Consider the following 20,040-nt stretch of genomic DNA (forward strand, 5'->3'; position numbering starts at 1 on the left):
GCTGCTGTCAGGACATTGCAGGCACACACGCGAGCATGTAATTCCATGTTGCTCACCTGCTACCGAGAAGTAATTACACCTAAAAGAGACCTGCGCTGGTTGGACAGATGGCAGCTCTTTCTCAAAACTTAATCCACCTGTTGCCTGTTGATGTTCAGGAAGGGTTAGAAACACATACAGCAGAGACTGAAATCCAAGATAAGGATCTTGGTTTTGTACATCTGCAGCGCTCTACGGGCTCCGTGAGCAACAGAGTTTATCGGCGGTCTATAAAACGATCAAAGACAGATGAGAAGGATGACAACAGCAGGTGCCAGCTGTTATCAGAGGAGAATCAGAGATCTGACAAAAGAGGGATGGAGCTGATTATTGAGGTCTGTTGTGCTCTGGAAATGAAACCTGCCCACCGAAGAGTCGAGCAGATTGTTCTGAAATGAAGGACGACAGGTACACATCCAAAACAGCTGATCTCAAAACCTGCAAGCAGGTTCAAAGTGCATTTTTCTAAACATCTGAATAAAACTGTAATAGTGAATATAGATGAAACTTTTTTCATCCCTGGGTTTTACCCTCCAGAGTGATTTGCCAGTTCACTACAAATTAATTCATTTTGCCTCATTTGCAAAACAAGAGAATTTCAATTTGTTAATTAGCTTAGTTTTAGGGTCCAAAACATGCAGAAAACTTTATAATAAATGCAAATCATCAGTTGATAAGACCAAAAAATGTCAAATATGTGACATGCTGTAAGCCCTAGGTGGATTTCTCTAAAATTGGGGCTTATTTGAAATTACAGTTCCCTGAATTATAATAGTAAGAATAAACACTCTTACATACTAAAGTTTCATTGTTTTGACTGATGCACTATGTTCAGTCATAGCTCAGCTAAAGTTTTTGACTCATTAACGATGCTGTGAGAGTTGCAGAAGTTCTGCTGAAGGTACAGAACGCATTGCTGCAGGAAGGAAAAAGCCAGAGGGAGAAATTTTGTTTTTCCTCTTGACTTGTTTATATAGACACGCTCTTCTCAGCTGCAGCCATTACAGTTTGAGTCAGTCAGAATAATGGCTTTCAATCTGACATCTCTACCGCTGTGTGTGTGTGTGTGTGTGTGTTTCTTGTCACTATTATCTACAGCTCCCTTCCTCTCAGAGGGGTAGTTTGGTCAGCTTTACCTGTTATTTTGCTCTATTGCAGCGGCTCTATCGGGAGTGTCATCTTGGTAAATGGTGCATCACATAACAAGCTGTGTGACTGGCCACGGCCCATGCTGCTCACCTCTGTTGTAAGGGCATATGGCGAATACACCACGAAGATTAGACCTGCGGTAGCTCTAAGACCTCTGAAAGCACACAAATGAATAAAAACTTCTTCAAGTTTGATGTAAGCTCTATAAAGAAAACGCTGTTTGGGTTTTTGTTACTTTGGCAGCTAAAAGGTTGACATTGTAACATCAGGAAGTACTTGGGTTCATTATTTGATTATTTTGTTATAAATGATACCTACTCTTCATGCTCTAAAACACTCCCCATACCCTCGCCACTCCAGCTGTGTTCTGTCTCCAGGTGAATAATTTCAGAAAACTACCAACATAAAAGACGTTTCATTGCGCTAACACCATTAGAATGTCCAGGAAGTAAATATTGCTTCAAACGTGTTCACCACTTCCTTCCTCTGTCAGGATATTTGTCTGAAATTGAACTTACTTGCAGAGATTTGAACATTAGTGCAGAGCTTGCTCAGAAAGCTTCAGTGTAATCAGCTGGTATGCACTGTTTATGCAAGGAATCATGGTATATTTGAAGTTGACAGTTCTTTCGTGACTTTTAAAAGATCAATCAGCAGCTTAATCAGCCCGGGAGGTCAGTTTAAAAGAATTACACAGCCCTCCTCAGCACACTCAGTCTGTGTTTTTTCTGTCCAACTGAACATGCTTGCACTGCTCATTATTTTGAGCATTCATGTTGATTAGCTTCCGGAGTTAAAACCTTTAGAAGCTGACACGCGCAACAGCAAAAACTTCAGCAATGGCACCGTGCCTCGTTACTTTTATGCAGCACGTTTTTGCAACATACGCATATGCACCCCATCCCCTTTATTTGCTCTCTAAATGGAATGAATTGCACTTCAAAGTTTATATATGCAAGTAAGTGCAACGTGTGTAGGCTTGATCTGTTCCAGTTGCCACATATTTCGACTCTCCATATGGGATGCATATGGTTTAAAGTCGAACACATTCGCTCTTCCTCCGGTTTCTCGCACCTCCACCCTGTGTGGCTCATATCAGTGGATGTCGCGTCACCATTCAGGATGTGTTCAGGAGTGACAATGGCAGGTATAACCTCCACAGCAAACATTAGATAGTTAACCCCCTGGTGGTATTTCCAGCTCACTCGTGCGACTCTCCTTTAGTATTTCTAAATACTTCGTTTGAATGATTGACACATCCGGAGAACCTCAAACTTTGAAGCTTCTTTTTTGTTTTGACAGCCAAAAGTGTGAAAGTGTAAAATGTCAGAAGATCTCAGAATCCCCTCAGGTTTATAGCTGGGAGTTTTCAAAGTGTCATTTGTCATCCTTTGAACGAGGTGGCTCTCTGTCCCTCGTGTAATGCGTTTTTGTCTGTCTCGCTGTCTGCTTCTGTCATCCTTTGAGTCACTCCCTCAATCTACTGTTCTTTTTATTCTGTAGTTTTTCATTTCTGTCCCATCACTCGCTTCATCTCCCCTTCACTCTCTAGAGGAATACTGATACACCTCTCTGTAACCTTTGTATTCACTTATTTTTCCTGTAGACTACATCTGATAACTTTGGGAAAGGAATAAAGTTGGCTTAAAAGGGAAACCCCCCTTTGCCCTCCTCCGCATCTTCAGTCAGACTCACAATACGAGCGTTTTTAACACAACCTACAAATTTACTTCAAACGAGACTGACTGAGCTCTTAGGGGACATCTCTTCTAAAATGTGAGTTTTGAAATTGCGTTGATTCCTGATGAGGCCTCCATTGTCTATTATGTTTGAGTAAATTGCATTGCATATTTTGGTGCGCTGATACCCCTCCACCAACCCCAGCCACTTTGATTGAATTGGATCGGAGAAATTGCAGTTGAATTAAGTAGATTGCTACAGCGGCTCTGCGGTAATTTAGGAAGTGCTGGAAGTCTCATTTTGTACGCGCCGATATTACTGCTGCCTCTTGTAGTTCCATGAGGTACACGAGAGTGTCGCAGAAACAGTGCTGCACGTGTGGAGACGTGGAAAGGACGTGCTGTTACTGTCAGCATTTTTTTGGCCTTCAAAGACACCTAAACTTTTCTGGAATGTGATTTTGTACATTTACCTAGAAAATCAGAGTCACCATAGTCTCCACTGTTCTGCAAAGGCTTTTCACCAGAACCATGGAGCTGTTTGGGACTGGCAGTAATGGAATAACCTAAGGAGTTAACACAATACTTTTGTTCAACACTTAGAGTTAAAGTTAAAAATCTGCACTTCCATCACATCTTAATTGTTTGATTTGAAATCCACTGTGGTCGTATGCAGAGGCAAAGTTATAAAAATGTTATGACTATCTCGAGGTTACAAGAGCGCAGCAGAGGGAGGACGGGGAAGAAATACATTATAAAAAAATGGGAAGATTTCCTTCCAGGAGAAAGAAGAAAAATATCCTACCGTCAGGAAAGCTGAACACATTAAAATGGAAAATATAAACATTTACACACTCTTCTGGAGGATCAAGTAAGATCAAGGAGGGGATGAGTTTTTTTAATGTTTTATTTACCGGTCTAAATAAAGGGCTTACAATCCAGACCTGTGAGACGTTTATAAATCAGAAGAAAACACACAGGAGAATTTTACCTGAAACCATCAAAGATAGAGAAGAAATGAGAAGAGTGACTATTCTGCAGAGTGGCCTTGAGAAATCATTTAGTCCGTCAAACCAACTCCTCCTCATCGGGAGACATCAGATATGGAGAGTTGATGAGGATGACCTCTACATTCAAAGAAAGAATTATATTTGCACGGTGATGCCCTTTTGCATTGAAAGAAGGAAAAGTAGCCTCTTTGATAAGGGTCACAATCAGAGACGGTGCAAACGACCTTCACAAGAGTGTTTTGGAAGTGCGCTGTATCAGCAGGCCTTTAGAAAGAGGCATTAAGAGGGAGGGAGATGATTTCAAAGAAGGTGACTGTGGATTGGGAGTGATGGCACTGTAACCTGTTATGAGGATTAATTTCGGCACAGAATTTTCCTGCATAAGGAGTTTTCTCGAGGAATAACGGTCTCTGCATCTCCTAGTTTTGAGCTGGAATCTGTAGTACGGCTGCCACCAGTCCAACCACGCCTGAAACCCAACCCAACCCACCATCGTAGAGCTGTGGCAGTGCAAGGATGGGTTGAAGATAATGTCCCCACATCTGGTGAATGGACGTGTTGTCGCTAGTGAATAGAAGTTAACGCTTTCACAGGGGCCGGTGAGAGAACTACGCAGATCAATCAAACTGATGGGATGTTTGGCAACAAAGGAAAGCTGGCTGGGACTGAGTCACTGCGAAATAATCCTGAGCCGGGGAAAACTATCCATGCCAGCCTGGCGCTGCAGACACAGACACATAATAATGTTGTTGGATAACACTGTAAACCTGACTAAGGCCAGGGATAGTTCCCCCAAACCAAGAAAAGCATTTCTTCACTTACGTCCCTTTGACATTAAACTGGAGAAGGCGCCACAGAGTCAAATATCACAATTTATTTGCAAATAAATTTGATTACCAATGTGTTAAACAAAAGTAATCACTGGGGCTGAAAACGTGGAAAAAGGCTGACTGAGGCTGGCTACAAAACCAAGAAGGTCCACGTAGACTCGCAAGAGCAGAAATAAAATAAACATGTTACAGTTTGATACAAAAACATCGCTGGCTATAGAAAGTTTGCATTATATAAGTCATGGTTGCTGTAACTGACAGGTGGATGCTAACGCATGCGGCTACCTTTCTGCTCGGCTAATTAGAGTCACTGTACCGGGCAAACAGCCGTGCTTGTGGTGTTGGTGTTATAGGATACATTTAATGCAATTATCTGACAAAAGCCTGAGCAAGTCCACCAAAAGTAGAACATACAGGATTTTATTTGTATGCTGCTCAGCAGGAATGAGCTGGTATCTGTTTTCTGTATGTTAGACCAATACAGTGTATCGATGCACTTTGCCCTCCACCCAGGCTGTAAAAAAACAAAACAAAAAAGATGCACACACTAAACCGAGGCTTCAAAGCAGGACTTCAAAAACCACTGGGTGACCTCCCAATGGCAACATTAATCTATGGGCAGATAGCATGACGCCATAAACCAGTTTAATGGTCCCAAAGCAACTGAAATGGGCTGAGACCAAAGGAACTCAAATGATTGAAGTTAAGGTCGTCTTTGTTCATATTATGTTTAAATGATCAGGCAAAACAAGCTTTTAAAGGTTGAGGAGGGCCAGTTAAGTTAACACTCATTGTAATTCAATACAGCAACACAATAAAATATTGTTATTCCATTTTTAACAAGCACCACTCACTAGAACGAGGGAACATTTCCTCCCCTTACACTGGAGGAACTGTTCAGCCATGTCACAATACGGGAAAATCTTACAGCAAATTGTTTAGGACTCATTTAAGAGAGAGAAAAATATTCAAATCCTTCTCTGTGCCAGGATTTAAGAGAAGTGACACCACAAAGATGCATACACTAAAGATAAAGTAAAGTCCTTGAAAGTGAAATGCATTCAGAATTGCACGTTATCTTTTGAAATCTTCTATATATTTTTCAATATACAAATTCAAATTTTTATTTGTCACATACACAGTCATACACAGTACGATATGCAGTGAAATGCTTAGACAACTGCTCGTGACCTAAAGAAAAAAAGGAAAGGCTATGAATAAGATAATAGGAAATAAATATGAAAATAAAAAAGGGTAAATTTAACCAGGAAGGAATAAAATAAAATAAAATATAAAAATTAAGTTAAGAATGAGATAACTGTACAACACAAATTAGAATGAAGGGTAAATTTAACTGGGAAAGAATAAGATAAAATATATAAATTAAAGTTGAAAATTAAATAACTGTACAACGAAATACACAATACACAGTATAGAAATATATAAGAATGTATGAAGAAATATATATATATATATATATATATATATATATATATATATATATACACATACACACACATACACACACACAATAACAGCAGCTGTACAAGTATTAACTGGAAATGAGGAATATAATGTCCAGTGTTGTTGTATACCCTTCATGCAAAACCGCACAATTCACGTGAACACGTAGCGTTCTCCTCTCCTTGTGTAGCACCCCGACAGGCTGCCAGGATGATATAAACTCCGATAACGTCCTCTTGGCTCAATAAATCCTCGAGTTATTGACGATGCCGTCCGCCCGTCTGGATCCCATTATCAAAGTGTCTTCAAAGGAGACTAATTGAATTAGTGCAGGGATCTGTAATTGAAAGCTTGCTTTTAATGATGCATTGTGGTCTTGCACGGAGACAAGCATCAGCATTCATTATACGTCTCTGTGTCGGGATGGATTGGACTGTGTGCAGCGCAACATCAAACTTATCAGGGACACGAGTTTATTTGATCCTGCATCAAATGTTGAAAGCTAGTAAAGCTGAACTTGAGATGAGCTAGTGTTCTTTTACTATTTGCTATTTTTATCCTCTTAGCTGGATGTCTGCCTCCTCTCTGCCAGAATGTGAATAAGACATCGAAGGTCATGTGCAGCCATGTTTGATCGTTACATCCCTTGACGTGATGAAATGTGTGAGTCCATTCAGGTGGCCTCTAATGAACCTTTTGATGCTTTCAGTAAATGTTCTGGTGTTAATCTGAAGCTGTCTGTATTTGTTGTCTAACTCACCAAGAAATTGAGTAGATTTTTTGTTGTTGTTGTTTTTATTTCTTCCTGAAAGGGTTACACAGCCACTGCCCCAGAAACTATTAGTGGTTTTGTGGTGTTGTTGTTATTGTCCGTCTTTAAGGAAAGATTCTCATTCTATTGAAGCACTTTCGGCTTGTGTACGAGTTGCTCTGCTTGAGTTATTTTAGGCAAAGTGCTAATGCTAACAAACCAGTTCTCTGTTTTAAAGTCTATCACATCATTATCTCCAACGTTACAGGATTTTTCCATGAGGGGAAAAAGAGCTTAAAAGCTTACAGCAGCTGTGTTGAGCTCACAGAAGACCGAATGCTGCAAAGATGGTCTGGAGCTTTATTTGAAGTCCACCTTTAACTTTCATCTGTCTGTCAGCCACAGATGGTGTGGTGGCTTTCAGGTTAGAGGTTAAAGGTTAAGGCTAATTTATAGTCTTTAGCTCAGTGTTTCATCCGTTTGTGAACATATGGAGTTCTGCTGGAGAGGACACAGATACCAGTTAACACAGATAAATGTTTGTGCGCTTGTGTTTTAATGTAGCATTGGTTATCTTGAAAATGAATGTTCATCGAAGTAATAGGACTGTGCAATATAACTGCATGTATATATGACATTTTGAAATAAAACAGAGGAAATCCAATTCCAATGCAAAAGTACTGAAGTAATAGGAGGAAAAAATCACATATTAATGAGCACCATTCATTTTTAAGTGTTTTTAAAAGTAAAGATTAAGACCTCGTATCATAATGTAACTGAAAACAAAAAGGTGCTATATTTTGACGATATTTTGTGATATATTTATATTTTTATCGTTCGCTTTTGAGATTTTAAGGAGTGTCTTTTTTGAATTTTATTGTGTAAAACTGCATATTTGCTGCATAGTAGCCAGTATGTAACACGGGTCATGGATGTTGACCAGCGGTTGCAACTGAACACAGGCAGCCTGATATAGTCTATTTATTCTGTTTTTAAAATCTAAAAAATAAATTGCCAAGAGCAGAATGTCTGATTAGCCTGCCTGTGTGCATATAAAGCTTTATTTATACTTTGCTAAAGGCCATCATAAAGGCAATTTCATTATTCCTAAACCTGCTGTTTATTTTTACTGATCTTAAAAATGCAGCATTTTGCAAAGATTGATTTTTATCTGAGGCGCCACTTTGTATGATTCTTTTTTTAAACTTTGACTTGACTTAATTGGCACTGCTAACAGTCAGCTTGACAAAGCAAATCAGCGCTTCTCACCGCTCCACCAGTTCAAAGCACTTCCTGTGAAGCCTTTCTCAGAGGTTGTCGCTATGAAGGGCAGCTTTAACATCAAACCTAATGATCAAAAACTTTCCGTACTCCGGAGACACAATCATTCATATTTAAACGGGATTTTAAAATTTTAATGCGAGTTTCAAAGAAATGAAAGGATCCAGGTACGATGCCACAAATGACTGTAACTACGGTTGTTACTGATTTAAAACATTTACGCTTCACCGCCGCATTTAACATTCCTGCCACGTCAAAATGTTTGCATTTGGTCTCTGCAGATTTGTGTTAGCGTCTTCAGAAAGTTGTTCTCGTTTCTGCAAATAACACTCACTCCTCTATCTGTCTGCGTGTGTTTATGTGTGCATTCGCATCAGTTCGTAAGTGACAGCATGGTCAAAGTGGCAGGACAGGAGAGTGGGCAACACTTCATTAAAGTGCAGCAATACTCCACTCAGTCTCCCTCCCATGCATACACACCAGGTGCAGACCACTTCATTTAGTCTGAGAGATAGAAAGGACAGACCCCAATGGATTCTCCTATTAATCTTTAATGAGCCCCCGGGCCTGAAAACTGCCTGCCTGCCTCTACTTTTCCACATCCAGGAAACAAACAATGACTCGGCTGGAAAACACATCGGCCGCCGGCCCTCGTACCTGCCTGTCTGCCTGCTAGCCATTAACCCCCCAACTCGACCCTGAATTATTAATGCTTCTATCCTTTGCTTTGCTCGCTCGGCCCCCTCCCAGCAACGGGAATGGGCGACGTCTTGATTGTGTGGTTTGCAAAGTGTGGCGATGCCTCTCAGAGTGTCTCCAGCTGGACTTCTGAAAAGGATGCCGAAGTAAAAAAAATATTTGTTCCATTAAACTGGTCGAATCAAGTTGTCGCCAAAATTGTCTGAGGAAAAACTAGTTTTTTGTTTGTTACTTCCTTTTTTTTTTAATTGCACGCCTCTTCCCTTCCTCTCTCTTGAAGCTTTCAGTCATTTCGCAGAAAGTTCATTAGCAGATGGTGTTATCCATGTTTCACTAGTAAACTTTCTATTGTGTTGATGTTATTTGACGACAACTGGCAAATCCATTTATGCACACTAGCCCATGGGAGTTGCCATGAATGAATAATATGATGTTGTTAATACATTCTTCCCGGCACACTTTGCCTTTTATAAATGTCTCTCATTTTGTTCCTCTAATGAAATAAAACAGCGTGTGCTGTGATGAATGTGGATCTCATTTGGTCTTCCCCAGATAGCGACTCCTCTCCCCCCTCTGATGTCCCCCTGCCTCACTTCCTCATCTCCTGATAAGTGTTGAATAGTATTAGGATTAGGCGCTTTGAGGTGCTATTGTTTCTCTGCCTGCTGGGTTTTTTGCTCTGGTTTTTGTGTGTTTTCTTTCTAATGTGCACATGAACAAGGCTGCATGGTTTTGGCAAATATTCAGTGGATGATTAGATCATAGGTTTGCACCATTTTATAGAAGAGTTTTTCTGCAATGTCAAAATGACACATAAGGAATGTTCTCTTTTAAAATATTATTATTACATAACTTCTTTATGATGATGTAAAAAACTTGGAATTCGGTGCTTCTCTCCACCGATCAGAGAGAGCTCTTTTAAGAGCCACGCTGGCTTCTTTATAGTGTTCCCCATAGTGCTTATATTATCAACTCTCTATCCAGGAGACTGAGGCAGAACACTTTAATGTTCCTCTTCATTGAGCCATTTTTGAACTAAATTTCTCATTTGATGATGCAGAGAATAGTGAATATTATTAGATACAGCCACACTAAAAGTTGCAGAATATAGCACTGAAACTTGATTGCATTTATGATGCAGTTGTCTAAGTTGTAAGTGCTGCACTACTGTAAGGGGGATGGATGGATTACAAACTGTCAGCATGTCTAACATGTTTGCTGTTGTTTATCGATGCATATGTGATGGAAGATCAGTGATTCCAATCATTTAAATAAATTAATTATATTAATGTTGGTGGTGGTTGTGTAAACTGCATTGTGTTGCGCCGCTTGTTCACACACAAATTGGGCAAAACAGCGATGAGACATTATAAGACTGTCCTGCGCTATTCTGCACTGTATGTAGTATATATCATGTCTTGTACAAAAACCCAGAGAGTGAGTGGAATGAATAAAAAGTTGACTTAGATGCTAAATAAATGTTGCATGGAGAGGTTAGCTGGCTAATGGCTTCGATGTAAAAAGCACATGTTATTTATACTTTGTGTTATTACACTAACTAATGATGATGTTTTCAATACCTTGTTTTGGGGGGGATTCAGGGCTTTTCAGAAATAATGTTAGAAGTAAGCCCTTTCTTATTTCTTGGGAAACGTTTGTTCTGCAGTTAGCGCAACAACAATACTCAATTACAATTACAATTTTTGCAAAGCAGTACTTTTTTTTTTGGGTAGGGGATTTTCTGAACAGTTGCTAGAGGGCTAGAAAAAGCCTCTTTCGACGCTGAAACAAGGAGCTGATGTGTGATGATCACTGCTATAAGTGGCAGGGAAGTCGAGTGCCAAAGCTGATATGAAGAAAAACTCAATCCTGAAACAGAAAGCTGAATGTCTATGGATCAAAAAGTTTAAGATTTATGCATCTCTTCAAATTTAGAATACAAAACGGTCACAGGTAGCCAAATCTGTGACCAAACCAAATCTTGCTAAAAGCAATGTGGTCAGCAGTGGTTTTGCTCATGTGGTGTAAAAGATGCTGTGTTTTTCATCAGTGTTTCCCACTGCATGATGAAATAATTGTATGTGGTGGTTTGGCCAAAGGTTTTTCATGAGGTTAAAGTAAATCTTGGTGCTGATGGACTAACCTTTGGAAGAATTCAGGGTGCAAAGTTCAGTGCAAAGCAATGCTTATGCTCCTAGTGTGGTTTTGTCTCAGTGTATTAGTCAAATCGCCAGCGATTGGCCCTGACATTAAAGTTGGGTCAGTTTGGCACAGAGGTTGTCTGGTTTGAAGCTCCATGGTGAAAGTTGAACACACTTTATTAGCAGGAAGACTGGGAGTGCACTGGGAAATTTAGAGGTGGGCAGAATTGTACGATTTCACCAAGTATGAGACGCATTAGATTTCAGCATTAGTCATTAGTGTTTGAACACTTATTCCTAACCTGGTCCCCGGATGGCATAGCACAAAACAAAACAAGGTGTAAAATACAAGAAATGTAAGTCCTCAGAGTCCCAGGTGGGTATCCCTGTAAATATAAAAAGACATTTAATTAATATCTAAATTCCTGTAACTTTTCTAACTATCTAGAGTCATTGAAAATTCAGGTTTTTGTCTGTTTGGAAATAATGCGTATACTGCATTTGTCACGTTTGTTGACTTTTCTGTTTTCACTGTTACAGTCAGCACTTCGGGCTGGCAGAAGACGACTTAAATTAAAAGACAGCAGCCGAAAGTTCTTCACACTCATGCTTACACTCGTATGCCGCCCTGTAGCTCCATGTCCTCAAGGCAACCAAAGTGTCATGGCAACCGTACGGCAGCCACGGTAACAGCAGGCTCATTTTCATACTGATGAGGCCAGTTGCCGGGGAGGCCTGCGCCTCTGCTGCTGCGGCCGCTCGCTCCTCTCTCCTCTCCAATGTCGCCCTGAAATTTTAATGACCTTCTTTCTCTGCTTCTCATTTTTCTCCTCTCGGTGCACCTTGTGTGTGTTTGTGAACGCGTGTGTGTCATGAATGTCAAGTTCCCTGTCCAAACTGACACGCACAAAGTGTCCACAGTTAATACAAGAAGAGAACAAAGGCGATGTAATTTTGATGGCGTACGGCTGTAAAGGGCATGTATTTTTATAGCTGTGGAAAACCTCCTCTGGTAGGCTCCTCTTGGCCACATCAGGTTTGCATTTAAGACTTTTTGGGTGGTGGACGGCACTGTTTTTGTGTCGGCATGCAAACAGAAAGGCAGGAAACAAGATGGGTGAGGAATATTGGCTCATAAATGGCCTAACCCAGCAGCGTTGATCGTGGTCTTATGTGTTTGTTGTACCAACTAGGAAACGACACTAGGTCCTGAAGATATAACGGAGGTTCGGTTCTCTAACTTGACACATTTTCAACACGTTGACACGCCGGTTATGCATTCCTGATCTCTGAAGTCTGTCTTTAAAAACCTCCTGCTGGATCATAGCCGCACATCTCTGAGGTCTGTGAGAAACCATACGCTTCTTGGACTGCGTTCAACTGACGTGAACGTTGGCCAACTCATGGCCGAGCACGAGTGCCCAGTGTGACATATGGACCAACTGGAGTGGCAGAAAATGCTGTGTAGCCTGTTGACAACATCATTTTTCTGTAAAGCATAGATAATGTGAGTGACTGTCAACCAGTTCATTGGCTGGCAAGAAAAACTGGAAAATTGTGTATGCGGTTTCATCCTGCAGACATTTAGTCATGGGTGTGTGTTGCCAACAGTCGTATGGACATCATTCAGTCGTTGAACTAAAACAGGATTCATCTACCTCACACTTGTAATCTGGTGGCTGAGCTGAATGTTTCACATTAATCTGTTTATGTAAAAGAGATTCAGGCTCAAGTCTTCTTGTGCTTTTTGAGTGTCACTCACTCCAAATTCTTCTTTTTTCTCTCCTTTTGTTTCATTCCAGGAGGAAGCGGCAAGAGAAGAAGAAAACGGACGGATCGAGCCTGTTGGCCGAGCTGACTCCATTGACCACACTGCTGTGAGGTCACTAGAGTAAGTCACTTCGCTAGAATGATGGTTGTAGAGGACACGCAGCTTTGTCAATCTCATCTCCAAGTGACTCTGACCAGAAGATCATTCAACCTTTGCTGGTCAATAATTGCACTATACATTGAATTATGTGTGTTTAAACTAAATGTATTGGCTGAAACTTACAATATTCGTGGTGTCGCCACACCTCTGTAAGCCAGCGCCTGATGTCTTGCTAATACTGCAATACTGTTTCCTCATCTCAGCAACCTGGTACGTGCAGTGTTAAGTATGATGGACACAACCTAACAGGAAGAAGTAACAACTTTGGTTGTTCGAGACTAGAATATCTCTTCAGAGTTGACCGTTGTAAATCTGTTCTCCGCATGCTTTCTTCACATAATAGGCACTTAAAAGCTAAAGCAGCAGGTTCTATATTGTAGCCGAGGTTTGTTTGTCGAAAATCTCATTTTCAGCCCTGCTTTCCGATTTACATAATTCTCTTTTGTGGGAGCAAAATGATCCTCGTCTCGCCATCAGAGCTCTCCCACGCACTAACCCATTCAGCTTCTGTTATTAACAACTGTGTTTTGTTTTGTTATTTTGCTCCATTGCATGCTTCCAGTTTAATATGCAGGTATGGTATTATTATTCCTGTGATTTCCCAGAGACTCTGGTTTCTCCTGCCTCTTAGTTGTCAGTTAGGGGCCCATTTTCCCTGGGCTAATCATAGTCGTTGTATCAAAGCTGTGGATGGATTAGATCTTGCATCTTTATAATATTTGCCAGTGTATGGTCAGCCTCAGAAATGCAAATAGCTGGAACTGTTTTGGGTTTTCTTTGCTTTTAAATCGATATCAGCACATATTAATTTACATATAAATGCTTTAAGAATGCAACTTTCTGTCAGTTCTTTCATTATTAGGTCTCCCCCGTCGCTGTTTTCAGTTTCTACATGCAAAAGCCAAAAACATCAGTAAACTTGAGCTTTTTGTACAACTTTTTGGAACGTTTTGGTTTGTGTTGCTTACTCAAGGAGATCAGACGTGCTTTTAAAAAAAAACCTACCTCTGCAGAGATGCACAAACATATCTTGTTTGTCAAGTCGCTGATGCACACACCTCTCAAATCTGAGTAACATGTACCATTTGTTCTCAAGGAACCTGATATGTTGATCCAGCATCTTGTCAGGAAGTTGCTTCCTTTCTTCTCTTTTTTTCTTGCCAAGTTTGACTGTGCATTTCAGCAGAGTGCTGCCAGAAGAGATTTTCCAGCAGAGCAGAGGAAGCTGAATTCCTCTTTAGGGAACTTATTAGTGCTACAGTGTTAAATTTCAAATTTTGACATATTTCTTTCTTGGATAAGTGGATGTTAAATGTGTCTGTGTGGTGTGGTTACATTGCTTTGACTTGATTGTTTTCTGTACCATTTGGTTTAGGAACTTTCTAATTAACACTCAGTTTCTACCCCACTGTGTACATCTTCAAACAGCACCCATTCGCTTACATGCAGCTTAATTCCGGCTTTGAAAGGGCAATTTTCCACTCCACAGATATTAATGTGTCGTAGGATTAAGGTCCCACGCCCCAAAAAGCAAACACACTGCATTTGTCTCATTACACCCTCTGAAGAGCATCTTAAGTCCGAATTGGGGGTGTGAGGGTTTTTTTGAAAACCTTTTTTTTTTTTTTTTTCCCGTACATGTGTTTGATTTCTTTGGATTGCTCTGTTTTATTGTGCTTTTTGTCTCCTCTGACTTCTATTTTTATTTGTTTGTTTGCACCACTGAGCTGTTGTCATAATGTTTCTGTCTTCATTGCCTCATTTCCTGTTTTTATTTTTGCCCACATGGTGTCACCCCTCTCCTTTGATCTCCACCCCACACCTCCTCCCCAACCCCCCTATCCACCCCCGTCTCTCTCTGTCATTCATCCGTCTCCGATCCCAGAGACATTGTCAAACTGGTGGAGGTGTCAAACGACGGTGGGCCCCTGGGGATCCACGTGGTGCCTTTCAGTGGCAGGGACCGCAGGTAAAAATAACCAGAGCAGAACCGCTGTGCTCTTCAGACAGGCTAGAAGAAAATAAATCTGAGGGCCATTCAGACATGGTGTCCACGGGTTTTTGCATAAAGGTCTTAGATATTTAAAATATGTGTGCTCAAAGGGCCAATTCAGCCCAATTCAGCCTTTTTTTTGTTCTGTGACCTGCAGTGCTTTTTATCCATCTAGATTCTTTTGAATCCAGCTGCCAGGTATCATCTGTCTGATTGCTCTTGAATATATTGCAGTCCAGCTGCCTTATGATGCTCAAACAGCCAAAAAATGCATTTAATGTATCGAGTTTCACGTCGGAACTTTCTTTCTAACCAACTTCTACCAACTTGCATGCATCTATTCATGACAGTGTTACAAGACGTAAATATTGACAGCAATAGCTGCGACTAGCTACAGTAGCTGCGCCTTCCACTCATTAGGCGGATGTATACAGTAAGAAATGAGTTCCTGTAGGTAACTGCTCATAGCAAAGTTTGTGGGGATTTTTTTTTTGTCTTTAAGTAAGCAGATCATGAATTCTGGATAAAGACATTCCTGCTGATTTTCCTTTTTTTTCCCTGTGCCATCACACTGGTCTTGAGTTTTCATTAAATCCAAAAGAAGGCAGACAGAGCATGCAAAAAAAAAAAAAAACAATCAGGCTAAAGTCCAATATTTGTTTACTTTTTTTTTATACAGCATGTCATAAAATGTTAAAATTTCTTTATGAATATGCCAAAAAAGTTTTAGTTATAAATGTGGTTTAGTTCGTGGCAACTTATTTATAAAGTATTGTACTTTTGATTAAAAGCGCCACTATGTTTAAATTAAATTGTGCTATGGCCACAGTCCAGTTTTTCCAGTGTTTCCAGTTTGGCCTCACTAAGAGGGGACAGATTTTGCTGGTCCACTTTGCACCCGAGCCGAGTGTTTTCCCTTCATAGATGAGAAAGTTTGCTGGACAAGGACTTGGGGCAAAATATTGAGTTGTTTATTTGCAGTTTATGCATCAGAAACTGTTCAATAAACCGTTTTTTGACCATAGTTTTGAGAGATGTCTGCAGATGGTGACGTAAAGAATGTGTTTTTTCTTGATTGCGTCATTGCTCAGCTGTTTTTGGATTCTCAGTCTTCATGCTTGGCTGCCTTTTGCTGTGCTGCATCACATTTCTAAAGCCAATATCTCAAAAACTGGCCAAAGTACAGCATAACTATCTAGACTGATGAATAGCACTGCAGAGCACACAAAAGCACTGTAAAGATCAGACTCTTATGTATTTGGGGTTCCACAGGAAAGTGTTAGCAACACATGATGCAGAACACAATTATAACATGTAGCATTATGTTAAATTCTTTCTGCTAATCGCCTGTGTTTAATTAGGATTTTTTGCAAACATTTGGTCTCTGCCTTTCTTTTCTTTTTAAATATATCTTTTCGCTTATAGTTTTAGTTTTTGCCACTGGCACACGTCTGACAGGTTTTATATTTAAGAAAAGAAAATAGGAAAAAAGAAAATTGCCCACTTTAGCTGATGACTTGTCAGCCTTATTGTAGTCTCATAAAAGAAATTCTCTTTGGTTGAATTTGGTTTCTGGTAACAAATGTCACGAAATGTGTTAATTTGGCCTTTTTGATTTCTTGCAAACCCCCTGGAGAGAAGCGGGCTGCATTACCTCAGAAACACTCCCTCACAGTAATGCCCATGCATGCCACACATTCCTCTTTGGTGGCAAAGTGTAATAACTTCATCACTCATACAGGCTGAATGACAAGCACGCACACACACACACATGCGCGACCACAGAGGTTTTCATGCCGGCATCATGAAGCAATTTGCCAGTTTACAGTGATTAATCATGGCTGTTTGGGGTTTGCAGGTGACCGTTTTATTTCTCTGTGGCTGCTGTCACATCAGCTTTACATTATTTAAAGAATACACTGAGCAGTGCACTCAACACACACATCTATACGCTCGCATTCAGAAGCGCACATGGAACAAAACTCTGAAGGAATTAGTGGAATTTCACATCTGGTTTTTGAAGATCCACATCATGAATGCCTTTGAGGTTATAACACAACTATAGAGCCAACCCCATGCAGCTAGCTGTCTGCATAGTTTTAAAGCTGAAGTTTACATGTAGACCTTTAAAAAAAAAAGAAAGAAAGCATGAACCCCAGCGCTGACCAGGTTATTGAGGTCTAATATAATGTCATAGTGCCAAGGAATTTCCTGTCTCAGATATTTTCCCACCAGCCAACCGCAGCCCTGCACATTCCCAGATAGGGCTGTGCGATATGACCAAAATCTCATATCCCGATATAAGAATTCTATCGTCCCCCCGATAACGATATAAATCACAAAAATGTAACATTTTCTGTAAATTCTGTGAATCTCGGGCAGCTCGACTTGCCTGAAGTGTTTCCAGCTGGGCACCATGTAGCTGGAGTCGAGTGTTTTAACCAATGCATAAAACGACACACTTTTAGACATAAGTTGTAACGGCAGCCATTTTCTTTGTGAGTATTTATCACACAGCGTGCTGCGGGCAAAAGCCTGTTCTAACGTTTGAGTCTAAGGTTTATTTTTTAGCACCTGGCGGCTCTTTTTTATTTCTTATCCATAAATAATCTGCTCTTTCACGTGATTCAGTTTATTTTGAAAAGTCTCAACAGGATCTTGAGCTTTATTGTGAAAGGTTTATGTGGAAAATAAACAAGTGGACACGCGATGGTTTTACCGTCATTGTTGCTAACGACAACGCATAAAAACAGGCGCTTGTCCGTCCTTAGTGTGGTTATATAAAATATAAGAGAAAGAGAGAACTTCAAGAAATTAATATAGCCACTACAGTGTCCATCAATACAATGAAAAAATATTGCCGTAAACAGTTTATTTTGCGACACCACAAAACAAACGATAGCATAAAATGAAACGATAGATGTTTTTATATCGTCATCAGATATATATCGTTATATCGAACAGCCCTATTCCCAGACTTCCTCTACGTATCAGTCTAAACTAAGACTCTCAAATGCCATCAATGACTGTAAAGTCTCTGTTATACTTTATTGAAAATCAAGATCATATCACTTTTCTCTCTGCCCAATGTAATCAGCCTAAAAGCACATTTATAATGTGCTTTTCTGCTATTGGGGAAATGTCAGTTTGGGTGGTTCACCAAGATTAAGATGCCCAGCTTTCATCAGAGAAATGGGCCCCTCCACAGCAAATCACATTGTGTTCTCACTCAAATTCAATCAGCCGAATTGTCTCTGAACTTTTTCAACTCCTCAACTTTTCTGCCCCCCGGAGTAATCTCATTCTCATTCATATTGAGTTATAAGCCCAAGGCGAGGGCAAGTATTAAAGCCTAAAATCAACCCAATTTACCTAGGCAACACTCGCTCACACTACCCTCGAAAAATCCTTGATGCTCTCAGACACGGACTATATGCCGAAGAAGACTCGATTAGGGTCGCGCCGTCTTCCCTACCCATGGCTGATTTTCTTCCTCGTTCTCTGGTCTATAATCCAAAAAGCGGCCTTTCAGGTGAAGTTAGCCCCTCGCTGTGGCTGTGCGGGGAGGCATAAGCCAGTTTGCCACACTGGATTACAGAGCGACAAGCGTTGAAGCTCAGCATGGCTGAAGCGCTACAGCGTGATATACCAGCTACTGTCTGCCATCAGTCTGTAATACTGTTGTTTTTTTTAGTCCTCTCAGAAACCACTCTGTTTACTTTGTATTCAGAAAAAGGACAGAGGAGCTTAAGAGGTTCGAAAATTAACACATGCAAAGCGTCAACCCGACCAGAACTACATTTGAGGTTTTGAATGTGTTGATTGCCTTTGAATAGATGCCTCCCCCACACACAGCCTCTAAAGCACCCTGATGTGATGCGACTATTTTCTCTCATAAGCCTCATTGGTACACTGATGATGCAAATGACAGGACCACACTGTACTCTCTTCACTAGTACTGCATGATGAAGCAGAGGCAGCAATTAGGCATAGCTGTCTTTTTTGCCAAAAAAAAGGGGCTTTTCATTAGCTTCACATTGATGATTCTTGAATAACCATCTGGCCACGGGAAGAGGGATTGTTAAAATAAAAAAGAATTATTTTCTGTAGTAAGATTAATCTAAACTATATCGAATATCAAAGCGTAATCAAAGATTTTATAACCCCTCACAAAGACAAAGACTCTTAGCCAGCATTTATACAGTGTGCAAAAAAGCCCTAGTGTATTCTTCACCCGGCTGTGCAGGCCACAGTGTTTTAACAGCCATGTTGAGTCCACAGACACTGCATCCTCTTGACATGAACTTCTGAACATTTCAGGACTCTTGGCTTGTTGGTCAAGCGTCTGGAGAGAGGAGGGAAGGCCGAGCAGCAGGGCCTCTTCCAGGAGAACGACTGTATCGTCCGTATCAATAACGGAGACCTGCGAAACATCAGATTTGAACAGTAAGACTGCAGCTCACGGGAGCCGTTGTTGAGCTCTGGTGGTCCCTGGTCTTCCTGTGTGAATGGCTTTTTCGCACCATCGCCTCTTCCCCAGCTTTTTATACCCATAGTCTGAAACATTCTTCTTCTTTTTTTGGCTGCTCTCCTCTCTCCTCATGCCTATTTTACTCCCTCTCCTGCCGGCGCACAGTCTCCTCTGCTGCCTGTCACTGTGCTAAGCTAACCTTTCCCTACTTAACTCCTGTAGGTCAGCCTCAATTCCTCAAGTCGTCCCTGCAATCCTCTTAGCCTTTATTCCCTTGTGTTTCAGTAACAGTAACAGCTCCACTGGACTCCTACTCTCGCTACTTTCTCTTTTCTTCTGTCAGAAGGAATGGGAATAAATCTCCTGAAATTCACAGCTTCTCCTTTTTCAGTGCTGTTCATGTCTCCTGCTTTTATTCCCTGCCTAACCAAACTCACACATCCACTCATTTTCTAGATCCCGTACGATGCATGCGAACCCATATGCTGTGTATACAGTACATGCAGTATCAGCAATGCAGCGATGCTTTTTTGTTTGCTATGTTCTTTTGCCAGCATTACATTTATACAAAGTATATGCACGTTTTAAATGCAATAAGCTGCT

The 20,040-nt window shown here is 40.7% G+C and overlaps 1 protein-coding gene across 6 annotated transcripts in view; it reads left to right on the top strand.

Moving 5' to 3' along the window:
- The window catches only part of pard3ab (par-3 family cell polarity regulator alpha, b), a 259,593-nt gene that overhangs the window by 111,285 nt on the left and 128,268 nt on the right, over positions 1 to 20,040 (top strand). For 5 of the 6 annotated variants that reach the window (XM_087832646.1, XM_087832647.1, XM_087832651.1 and 2 more), the window contains exons 6-8: positions 12,846 to 12,934; positions 14,859 to 14,942; positions 19,287 to 19,412. In XM_087832646.1, coding sequence (XP_087688772.1) covers positions 12,846 to 12,934; positions 14,859 to 14,942; positions 19,287 to 19,412 — 299 coding nt within the window. The remainder of the gene's footprint in view (positions 1 to 12,845; positions 12,935 to 14,858; positions 14,943 to 19,286; positions 19,413 to 20,040) is intronic. The other variant, XM_087832650.1, reaches the window with a different exon arrangement.

The sequence above is a fragment of the Neolamprologus brichardi genome, chromosome 18 (assembly GCF_056152115.1).
Source record: "Neolamprologus brichardi isolate AB-2024 chromosome 18, ASM5615211v1, whole genome shotgun sequence".
Lineage (NCBI taxonomy): Eukaryota > Metazoa > Chordata > Actinopteri > Cichliformes > Cichlidae > Neolamprologus > Neolamprologus brichardi.